The following is a 12,531-nucleotide window of genomic DNA, read 5'->3' on the forward strand; positions in this document are numbered from 1 at the left end:
GTAAGTGTGACAGAGTATTAGTTTTTGGAATCTCTAACCACTATAACAGTGCTGGACACAAAGACATTCAATAATTCACAATTTTGTGAATTGCTTTTCTTATACACAGCATATCTTATGACTATCAGCTAGCTTAAGCCTTCTTTTCTTCCAGAACGTAGCTGCAGAGTGTTTGATCTCAATTTGTGGTAATGAGGACTTTTGTAAATACAGGAACATAATTCTTTTAAAGCCGAACATCTGTCAGCTTATTTCCATTTGCTTTGTGGAAGGGATAGCTCTAATTTTCATTTTCTTACTTGTTCTGTTTGTATTCACCTGGTGTGGTATGCCAGTCAGGAGGGGAAGCAGGAATAATCCCACTCAGATCTACAGGCACAGGAGGTTATGTTAAATTTGAGCCCTGGGGCACCTGGGTGGCTCAGTGGGTTAAAGCCTCCGCCTTCGGCTCAGGTCATGATCCCGGGGTCCTGGGATCGAGCCCCGCATCAGGCTCTCTGCTAAGCAGAGAGCCTGCTTCCTCCTCTCTCTTTGCCTGCCTCTCCACATACTTGTGATCTCTGCCTGGCACATAAATAAATAAAATCTTTAAAAAAAAAAAAAATTGAGCCCTGACGCTCTTTGTCATGGCCATAAACGGAAAGTAAGAACTAACCTAAGATGGGGCGCCTGGGTGACTCAGTGGGTTAAGCCTCTGCCTTCAGCTAAGGTCATGATCGCAGGGCAAATGTTTTTGTTGTTGGTATTGTCATTATTTTTGTTCAAATTGAGAAAATAATTAAGACCCCCCCCCCAAAAAAAAGATGCAGAAATCTTTTATGCTTTCAATGGTTCCAGAAATTTCTTGTGTTTTAAGCAACATTTTCCCATTTGCACTTGCTTTTAAAGGGAGAAAGAAACAATTTTCACTCAAAAGTAACATTTTAATTGTTCTTAATGGGAAGAGAATAAAACAAATATTTTCCCCTTATCTGGTTTTCTGTAAATTAATTTATCCCACGTTTGATAGAGGAGTTCCTTGGATTTAATACAAGAACATGTTTATGTAAAAAAAGCACCTAATGGCCTCTGCCTTCGGCTCAGGTCATGATCCCAGGGTGTTGGGATCGAGTCCCACATTAGGCTCTCTGCTCCGTAGGGAGTCTGCTTCCTCCTCTCTCTCTATGCCTGCCTCTCTGCCTACTTGTGATTTCTGTCTGTCAAATAAATAAATTAAATCTTCAAAAAAAAATAGCACCTAATGTTTTACAAAAATTGCCATCATGTTATGTAAATGGGAGAAGGGGCATTTGAAAAATTATCACTAATGACTTTATGCTTTTCTGCTGAAGCATACTAGTAATGGTTTAGCAATCTGAACACTTGTGCATTGCACAGGAGTTGTTGAACTTACCACAGGGAGGAACCCACTAGTTTTCCCAACATTTTCTTGAATTTAATTGAAAAGTATTTCTATTGTAATATTCTTAGACCTTTCTTTTTCTTTTTTTAGATTTTATTTATATGTTTTTGTTTATTTATTTATTTTATTTATTTTTTTTTTTTAAAGATTTTATTTATTTATTTGACAGAGAGAAATCACAAGTAGACAGAGAGGCAGGCAGAGAGAGAGAGAGGGAAGCAGGCTCCCTGCCGAGCAGAGAGCCCGATGCGGGACTCGATCCCAGGACCCTGAGATCATGACCTGAGCCGAAGGCAGTGGCTTAACCCACTGAGCCACCCAGGCGCCCCTATTTATTTATTTTAGAACAAGAGCTTGCAAGCCAGGGGAAGTCCAGAGGGAGAGGGAGAGAGAATCTCAAGCAGACTCTGTGCTGAATACAGAGCCCAGTGTGGGGCTCAGTCCCAGGACCCTGAGATCATGACCTGAACCAAAACCAAGAGTTGGATGCTTAACCAACCAACCCCCTCCAGGCACCCCTGTTCTTAGGACTTTTCACTTTAATAAAATATATTGGTTCTAATATTTAATCCATTATTTAATTGTATCTATATATTATGAGTAGACGTATTTCAAGTTTGTCTACAGTTTCCTGAAAGGTGTTTTTCTCCTCATCCAAAATCAGATAATATACAGTGAGTCTTGGATCTGCAAATAGAAGAGTTCCAGTTCTTTGGGCTAGTGTGTAAGCTCAGCAAGACCAGGAGCTCCATCTGTCTTGTTCACTGTTGTTTCCCTGGAGCCCAGAACACTCACTGCCTCATACAAAGTACTCTGAAAAGTATTTGCTTAATGAATGACTGAAAGAACTGCGTTTTGTGGGTTTTGTGAGGTGGTTTTTTTGTTTTTGTTTTTTTTTTTTTTAAGTTCACTTTGTATGTTAAGTGTAACTACAATGGAATGCTGAATAGTGAGACTCAGTGGAATTAAATGCCTGCGTGACCTACACAGAAATAAGATTTAAGGACTAAAGGAGTGTTGGTGGGGGATACTTCTCAGGAAGGCCAAACCTATTAAAATACTCCCACCTTCTGCATCTCCCCAGGAGCACTCACTGTGGGCCTCGTGCGACAGTGTCAAACAATCCATGGACGAGACCGGACGTGCATCCCACCTCGGCTTCCCCCAGAGTGGGTCACCACACTGTTTTTTATCATCATGGGAATCATTTCATTGACTGTCACATGTGGTTTGCTGGTGGCTTCCCACTGGCGGAGAGAAGCTACAAAATATGCTCGATGGATAGCATTCACTGGAAGTAAGTAATCTATGCTTACTAAATTACTAGAAGGCATGCACACTGGTATTTAATGAAGATATCAAGAATCAGTCATAAGGACTCCATAATCATCAAAGAGCACCACTTGCTGTGGCCGTCATATAGACTCTACACAGTACCATCAGTTCTTCAGAATTCTCACCACAAGATCAAGACATCCACAACATTAATTGCTTTGTATGAAATGCTATATTAATGAATTTTGGTTTTGCTCACATTGTGACATAAGCGTTCCAGGTCTGGGCTCAGAGCTATCACTAGCCTGAGTCTTTTACTCTTCTTGAAGGTATTGGTATCCTCTACCAAATAAAAGTAAATCTAGAACAAAATGTACAGAAATATAAATTAGATTAAGGTGGTGGTTTGTTTTTTAATATTAATTTTGAATTTCTACTGTGAGTTGTGTGACCATTGAAAAAACCAACACATTTGGTTAATAGTTATTTATCAACATTTCATACTCCATTAAGCTCTGCCCCAGGGTATGATATATATTATACATTCTCTTGTACTCTACAAAATTCGTTTAATTTCCTGGCACATCAGGGGCTTTTCCCAAGTTAAAAGCAGGAAAAAATGCACAAAGGAAAGATATTTCTGTAATTTTGCTTTCTTGCTTCTTTCTAAAGCAATTTTGCCCCCCCATCCCCTCCACACAGGGGATATTTGTCAATGTCTGGAAACATTTTTGATGGTCACAGCTAAGGGGGTCTTACTGGCATCTTGAGTAGAGGCCAGGGATAATGACAAAACCTCCCACAAATGCAAAGGACAGCTCCCCACAACAAAGACTTATGAGGCCCAAAGTGGCAATAGGCCCTGTTGAGAAACTCTGCTCTAAAAAATAGGATAACACTCCTTATGCCAAATACCACGGGATTTAACTTCTAATTCAATGCCTTATAATTATATCAGGTTTGTGTAAGTTTTAAAAAGTGAATAGTATAACATGGCTTACTTTCACTTGATATTTTCATTTAGAACTTGTATGGTAGGGGTAAGCCATAATCCCTTGGATCCTTATTAATGTTAAAGCTCAGTTTATCCTTAAAGACCTTAAGACAGAGATATTAGTTCATGAGTCTCATTTTCTCCCTATCTCTCTATGAAACTCTTTAATGTATATGTTTCTGGCTCTGTTTTATTTCTATCTGTACATCTCCCTTAATTTTAAAATTTAGATCAAGTTGACTTTGACTAAAAAAGTCTTCTCCGTTCTTTTTTTTTTTTTTTTTTTTTTAAAGATTTATTTATTTATTTATTTGACAGACAGAAATCACAAGGAGGCAGAGAGGCAGACAGAGAGAGGAGAAAGCAGGCTCCCCACCGAGCAGAGAGCCCAATGCGGGACTCGATCCCAGGACCCTGGGATCACGACCTGAGCCAAAGGCAGAGGCTTTAACCCACTGAGCCACCCAGGCGTCCCAAGTCTTCTCCGTTCTTATTAAGAAATGTATAACAAGTTGATGACCTTGTTTGAGGTCAAACAGACCTCTTGAGACCGTTCTTTTCTGAATAGTAGGGTCCGCAGGCAGTTGTAGAGACAGTGCTGCTAAATTAATTGATGAGGAATTTTAAGGGACTCTTTACTCACAGATAACAATTACTTATTCAGATAGAATTCATTCTTTAAGGAATAATATAAAGTCAAAGTGGCAGGATTTAGTTTCTGGATTTAGTTAACATTTGGGAAGGCATATGCTCTGAATACCAAAAATATAAAATGTAATTTAATAATAACACTACTCTAGTATGAGTCAAAGAAAGCATTAAAATGCTTATGTGAGCCTTTGGTTCTTGGAACCCAATAAACAGAAAGAACTATGGTTATCTTGTTTTTCAATTCCTTTCAACAGATACATAAGTATATGTAGCTACTTCCAAATGTAACGTGTTTACCCTTTATTTTTTAGTTAAATAATATAAGTTCTAAAAATAATATGTGCATATAATACATAATTCAAAGCCTAAGAAAGGATTGCCACTGGAAAAGTAAGTCTCATGTGGCTTCATCACCTTTCCATTTAGTACCTCTTTGCTGGAAGCAACTATTGTTACCAGTTTCTGGGATTTCCTACCAGAGGTGTCCTATGCATAGAAACATATATGTATATGTGTGAATGTTCTATGAATATATATTCTATTTATACTGTTCTGTACCTTGGTTTTTTAGCTGAGCAATATACTCATAGCTAATGTCATCTAAGTAAGCATAGGACTACGTTACTCTTCTCAGCTTCCTTAAATACATTGTTTTTGTTACCAGAGCTAGTCCACTAGGACTAGTCCACTAGGACTAGGGTGGCAGTTCTGAGAGGCATCTAGCGCCCCCTGATATTTCCATTCAACCTTTGAAAATGTACTTTATTTCTATTGTATGTATTTCCATTCCTCTTAAACTGTAGTTTTGGTAAAAATATCAGGGTAACATTTTCTAACAGGTTTACACAGTGGGGAACTCTCTCAGAGGAGAGCCACACGTGATGCAGCCAGCCTGTGGGGGCAAGGGTAACAAAGATGTGTCTTTTTCTTCAAGTCTGACCCTTATCCTTACTTAACTCTGCCGCTGTAATTTACATGGCCATCTCCCAGCAAACTCAGTATCTGAGTCTCACCATCCAGAAATCTCCGCCATGGAAGATAAGAAGTGATGTCTTTATAGTCTTATATAGGACCCAAAATTTAATTGTCAAAAGTTGATAGATATTATCAGCATTAATAATATTTTAAGATCTAGGGAGCCTGGGTGGCTTAGTGGGTTAAGCCTCTGCCTTTGGCTCAGGTTATGATCTCAGAGTCCTGGGATCGAGCCCCACATTGGACTCTCTGCTCAGCAGGGAGCCTGCTTCCCCCTGTCCCTCTGCCTGCCTCTCTGCCTACTTGTGATCTCTCTCTCTGTCAAATAAATAAATAAAATCTTAAAAAAAAAAAAATTTGTGGGGCACCTGGGTGGCTCAGTGGGTTAAAGCCTCTGCCTTTGGCTTGGGTCATGATCTCGGGGTCCTGGGATTGAGCCCCACGTCAGGCTCCTTGCTCAGCGGGGAGCCTGCTTCTCCCTCTCTCTGTCTGCCTCTGCCTACTTGTGATTTCTCTGTTAAATAAATAAATAAATAAATAAATCTTTAAAAAATAATAATATTTTAAGATCTAAAGTAACCTCACAGGTCCCAAGAGCTTAAAAGGAAACTCATCCACTTATCCTAAATCTTGCCAAAAGTATAGAGAACCTAACTCTTTGGATTAAAAACCAAAATTAGATCAAATAGAAGTTTACTGCTTCCTCAGTATTTGATTAAACTTTTCATAACTAATTGAGAAAGTATTTAACTCTTGTAAAATATTAAACTCTACTTTTTTTTTTTTTAAGATTTTATTTATTTATTTGACAGACAGAGATCACAAGTAGGCAAGAGAGGCAGGCAGGGAGAGAGAGGAGGAAGCAGGCTCTCCACGGAGCAGAGAGACCGATGTGGGGCTTGATCCCAGGACCCTGGGATCATGACCTGAGCCGAAAGCAGAGGCTTTAACCCACTGAGTCACCCAAGCGCCCCTCTACTTGAAATATAATCATTAAATGATTACTCTATTATGAAGGATAGATTTTTATTTTAGAGCAGAAAGTAGAAAAAGATAGGAGTGAAGTTGGCACATAAACAGAGCAAACAATTGTAATATCTGCATATCTCTAAGCACTTCTAGATTATATGTGTTTCTTGCGATTATATGAGTCAACATTAACAAATTGTTTTTAAAGCAATAACTATCCCATTGTTTTTCGGTTAGATTGTGTATAGCTACTTGGATTACGGTTTCATTTTATTTACCAAACCATATTAAGGCATAAGAACTGTTAGAAATTGGTGATATGTAACACTGATAAGAGGGCATTGACAGCACTAATAGTCTTGCTGGTGATGGTGCAACAGAAAGGCCAAAAGATCTAATACTTCATATGTGAATTTTTCATTTGTTCCTTTGCACCTGAAAGTGTACAAATTCACTTATGTAACATTATTTGATGTGGTTGTTGGCCCAAAATGAAGTAGGCTGTCTGTATAATATAAGATAGTCCATCTTGGTGGTGCAAAGCTAACAAGAATGCTGATGTGTTCTATTAACCAGTAGTAATTAAGAAAATGTTACTTTTTAATACTTTGGATATTACCCTAGAGGTATTTCTTCCAGGAAAAGATTCCTAATTGGCTGTTTAAGGTCTCTCCTATTAAATTTGTTGATTGATTAACACAAAAATAATTATAGGACAACTGTCAGCTGCTCTATTTATCCAGGACTTAGTCTGTATTCCTGGGGATATGTTTAACTTGGAGGAAGTTTCTCATTCAGTTAATAATGGAAAGCTTCACCCCTTCACATGCAGTGAGTATAGTAACCTGTCTTCATATTACGCTGAAGAAATGTTTCTGCCTCCAAAGAAATTTGAAGGACTATGAACATTTGACCAATGTACTTTCAAAAAGCATGAAACATTCTCTTGGGAAAGCTAGCCTATCAACAGGTAATTTGTGTACAGTTGGAAGAGTATTTCTTTGGTAGCCTGGGCCACAAGCTGTTTGCTTAAACAGGGGGCCATGGAATTCTGCCCAGATGCTAGGTTTTCTAGATACCTTTCTAGAAAAATTTTAGCAAATAATATATTTCATTGTGTTTGCATACAAAATGCAAAGAAGCCCCCCCCAGCCCCATTTTAATCCGTGTACTCAGAAAACCCAAGAGAGATTTTATTTTTTTCTAACATTGTCCATAATGAGAGAGAACCACTCTTTTTTTTTTTTTTTTTAAAGATTTTATTTATTTATCAGAGAGAGAGGGGGGGAGAGAGCGAACACAGGCAGACAGAATGGCAGGCAGAGGCAGAGGGAGAAGCAGGCTCCCTGCTGAGCAAGGAGCCCGATGTGGGACTCGATCCCAGGACGCTGGGATCATGACCTGAGCCGAAGGCAGCTGCTTAACCAACTGAGCCACCCAGGCGTCCCGAGAGAGAACCACTCTTGACAGTTGACTAATCATCTCAGAAGTCTGAGGTTCTTTCCACTAAGTAATAAATAAGAGTAAGATAAATAGTACTATATTTGTACCTTTTCTCCAATTCCTTCTAATATCAACTGAGAGGAACAGAGAATTGGCAGAGTAATAACTGATAATATGCAACATTTATTCAGAACTTACTATCAACCTGGCACAGTGCCAGGGACTTGACATTGTCTTTATCCTTCTAGTATTTACCCCATTTTTAGAAGGGAACCAGAAGCCTAAGATTGCACAGCTAATAAGTAGTGGAACCAGAACACAGCCCCTCTCTAATTCTAGCTCGAGCCCTTAGTCACTATTTTAAGTGGTCAAGTATAGTTTATGCACAACCTGAAATTAATACATTTCTACTAAATATACAGGAATTCAATTTTTTAATTAAAATTTAAAAAAAGAATTGTTTATATAAACACTTATTAGTAAGTTTGGAGACCTTTCTTATGCTGATACTCAAAATCATCCTAACGCAATTAAAGGCTAGCACAGCTTTTCCTATATATAATTGTTAGGCTTTGGGGATATTACGTGATCTGTAGAAGATGTAAAATCTTTTGACAAGTGGTCAATGTTTTAACAGGTTTGGCCATGTTATCAATCCACAACCCTTGTTATCAATCCACAAACTTCCTTTGTGCCAGATTTTCATTGTTTTCTTAATCACCAAACCATGTTACTAATGTTGTGTTTTGGTTTGTTTTACAGTGATCCTTTTCTGTATGGCTGCCCTAATATTTCCGATAGGATTTTACATCAATGAAGTCGGAGGTCAACCTTATAAATTACCCAACAACACAGTAGTTGGGTCATCATATGTACTTTTTGTCTTATCAATTTTCTTTACAATAGTAGGACTTCTATTTGCTGGCAAAGTTTGTTTACCAGGCTGATGAATGTCTAAACTGCTCAACTCTTCTATTATTTTTTATTTTATTTTATTTTTTTATTTTTGGAGGGGGGAGGACAAAGGCGAGGCATCTTGAGTAGTCCTCTCATAGGAAGATGCTAGGATGAAACTGATGCTGAGAAGGAAAAAAAAATGCTTTGATTTGTTCTCACTATGCACTTTGGATTTAAAAACAAAACAAACAAACAAAAAACAAAAAAACAATAAGGAGAGCCTTTTCCATAACCAAATACAGACAATATTGACTAAATCTCCTGAGCATATTCAGGCAGTCAGATCTGCACTGTGATAGCAACCTAGTGAAGGAGAATGCTTTATACTAAAAAGCATGTGGCCCTTTGTGACTCTGTTGTTCTGTTTTTAACGTCTAATGATTGATGAAAAAAAAGTCTAAGTATTTATGAATCATGGTGGACCAGAGGATTACAAGAGAAGTTCATGTGGGGCTGGCCTCACCTCCTAAGAAATTAGTGTTCACAGCTTCCTTGTAATAGTATGAGCCTTTGGCACCAGAATGATTTGCTGTTGCATTACTACACCAAGAAGCCAATAGATCAAAACTTGTTTGCTAAAATGTATGTAAAAATCCTGAAATTCCCTATTCTCTGTGTACAAAACAAAACAAAAAAAATCAAACACTAAGAGACATGTTGTTGGGGTGGGTGGGTGGGGGAAATATTCCTTATATTTATATAAATATATATATAATATATATATTTTGCTGATGCAGTATACAGTGTGTATATATGTGTGTGTGTGTGTGTGTATGTGTGTGTAAATTTATATACACACACATACAAACAGTTCCTGGAAGAGAACTCTGAATGCTTTGCTAGCAAAACACTGTGGTGTGCAAACCTAGAACTCAATAGAAAAAAAAAGCCATTTATCTGAAGGCTGCATAGTGGAGAGAGTCTTCAGTTTACCTCATTCTTTGTAGCAGCCCTTGATTTTAACAGGTTTTGTAATAGGTACAAATAATCCCATGCCTTTCTAGGTCCAATTTTAAGTTAAGCTAAAATTCTTTGTAGGATTAATTTATTTGTATATGATAGTAGAAGGTAAGATCATGTAAAACCTTATAATTTGGGGGATCTGACACTATTTAAATTATTGGCAACTGTCATCTGTTGTACAGGGGTTCTCTTTTTCTACCGGCTCTGTCTGTTACATCAGTAATGCATTTTCTATGTTCAAGCACACAACTTTACATAAACACAAAGTTCACTAGTAAGATCAATTTATAATACTTTGGCTGTCTACAACACTAACTGCACTCTGCTATAAAAACTAAATGTATGTTCTTTTCATGTAAGCATTATTAATATATCTCCTTTACCAAAAAACCTGAGCAATACAGTATTTTCTTTATATGCTATATGCCTTTGTTTGCTTAAAAGCTAACATTTTTGCATTTACTTTAAAGAGCTGTACTAAACCCACAGCTTTACATTTTCTCCTAGAAGCAGCATTGCAGCTAAACCCCGAATCCACAAATAGTTTTAAAATACGGTATTTCTCTTCTCCACATTTCCATGCTTTCATATCAGTGCTTAGTTCTTTTTCCAGATGAACATTATAGATCATCTCCTGTTTGAAATGTGGGGCAGGAGGCTCTTTCTTGGCAATGGAGCTAAGTTTTTCTCCTTTTTAGTGAAACAGCAACCCAAATGTCCCTATTAGTAGAGCTCGAGTCCCATGTAGTCCATGCTTCACACAAACAGAAACGAATGCACTGTTGTTTTGAAAGCTCAATTATAAATTATAAAAGGGTTACTTCATAAATGGGGCTGCCTCCTCAGATATTCAGAGTATAAGATGGAGGAGCCTGCTGTGTTTCACACTGGCTTGTTTGATGTTCATATATCTTACTGTTAATTCAACAGTATTTTATTGTGAAAGAAAACCCCAGTGTTTCAGCTCACTCAGGAGTCAGGGTAAGAGGTGAACCACCACTGTGGTGCATTCCTTGAGTGTTCTGGGGGAAGGTCACACTTTTCCTTCCCAGGGTCAAAGAAACCTTTGGGAAATGACTGAAGGAGACTATTTTTCCCAAGTATTATGATGTCTCGTTAATTCTGAGAATACCACTGGATTCTGTGTTCCATGGACATTTGGGATTGCAGTTCCCATTGTGATTTGATTGGTCCTCAATCGAATGGATCACTTTGAAGGAAGGTTGTGGTTGTCACCATTATACCACTGAGATAAAGTGTTAGCAAAGTATGGCTCAGCTTAATTTATGATATGACCAAGAGCTTTTCTCTTCCAAAAGATGAATTTTATTGTAAATAGTTTCTCAAAATATTTTTAACTGGATCATGAGCATGGGGAGAGAAAGTTTCTCAGCTGCTAAGAATTTCCCCACTGTTTACTACTTTCACTTACAGTGGTATTGCATATAAGATGACAAAATTTAAGGTTTTATTTGTATCTATTACCCAAACCATCAAGTTGTCTTTAATTTCATCATGTCTTGGAGGTCCAGTGCATAAAGGGCTGATAGAGGAACACTCCCTCTAACCAGTCAGCACGCTACCCAGGATTGAGCCCATCCCATCAAGTAGTATCTGAAGTCAAATCTGTACTCTTCCAGACCAAACAGTGAAATGGATTCATTCATATAAAATTCTATAAATCCTGTAAGTGGAAAGATAGACAACTGTCAGCAGTTGCTTTTAAAAAGGTCACTATAATAAGTACTATATAGTACAGTATTAATTTATAGCAGGAAATCCTATCTTGTAAACTGTATATAAAACACTGTTTTATATGGTGCAATCATTTGTCAAACTTTTGTCTGTTACATTGTTTTTAGAGTGTGTGCATTCTTCTCATACCTAAGAACATCACTGTAAAATCTGCTGAAAACTATTTATAGGTTTTATTTGCACAAGACTTAAATTAGTTTGGAATTTTTGGAAGCTCCTATTGAACATGCCTAAACATCTGTAAACATGAAAAATCTTCAGTTCATTAAAAGCAAACATTTCAGTATGATTCTTTCCAAAGGTAATCCATGTTCTATGTTGTTAATGTGTGTATGTAATTTTTCTGACTCGTCTTCTTATCCTATTTTCTCTTCCATTTGTTTTGTTTTTGAAGGATGGCTCTTTTTTTTTCTTTAAATGTTCTAAATGACCAAAACACTTCATTGATTTTTACCCTTTTGCCTAAAGCTTTGATATCCCTGCTTGATGTTCTGTGAATTCACTGTTTAATATCTTAAGTAAAATAATAGTCCTGGTGACATACAGTCTATTGATTTAGAGAAAAGGCCCTGAAAAAGTATTGGAAACTAACTTTAGATATACTTTTAGCTATTATTTTGCATCGTGGGCTTCATGGGAAGAACATGTTGCATTTATTTTGTCTTTATTAAAAGACTACTAGCCACAAGTTACTCCGATTGTAGTAACTGTTTTATCAACCCACTTTGATCTTCTTTTAAAAATTAAATTTACATTCACAGTTCAAAACAGTAAGCTGTCTTTCAGAACTAATTTTTGAAGGATAAAAATATATGAAGGAAAAACATGGCCTGTGTAGGTTGGATTCCCTACACAGGACTTCCTAGTTGTATCACCTCAAGAGATTTTAGAGTTTGTGATCAAGGTCTGTATATTACCCCAAATTTTATTAAGAATTGTTTTCTAATTGGTTATAACATTTTTCACTTAATAGTTTCAAAACAAATTGTTAATACAAACTGTATAAAATGAACATAATTTTCTTCACTTGTATTTTTGTTATTGAGCAAGTTTATCAAAATAAATTGTCTACTAAAGAAACTAAAAAGGCTCCTATTGCTTTGAAATAAGCTTTGATTTTAAAAATTCATTTCAGAAGTTGATTTCT

The 12,531-nt window shown here is 37.1% G+C and overlaps 1 protein-coding gene across 1 annotated transcript in view; it reads left to right on the plus strand.

Moving 5' to 3' along the window:
- Positions 1-9,349, plus strand: part of MOSMO (modulator of smoothened) — a 60,706-nt gene extending 51,357 nt beyond the window's left edge. The window contains exons 2-3 of the mRNA XM_059154471.1: positions 2,487-2,699; positions 8,472-9,349. Coding sequence (XP_059010454.1) covers positions 2,487-2,699; positions 8,472-8,656 — 398 coding nt within the window. The 3' untranslated portion in view covers positions 8,657-9,349. The remainder of the gene's footprint in view (positions 1-2,486; positions 2,700-8,471) is intronic.
- Positions 9,350-12,531: the final 3,182 nt, after the last annotated feature.

This window comes from Mustela lutreola, chromosome 17, assembly GCF_030435805.1.
Source record: "Mustela lutreola isolate mMusLut2 chromosome 17, mMusLut2.pri, whole genome shotgun sequence".
NCBI lineage: Eukaryota > Metazoa > Chordata > Mammalia > Carnivora > Mustelidae > Mustela > Mustela lutreola.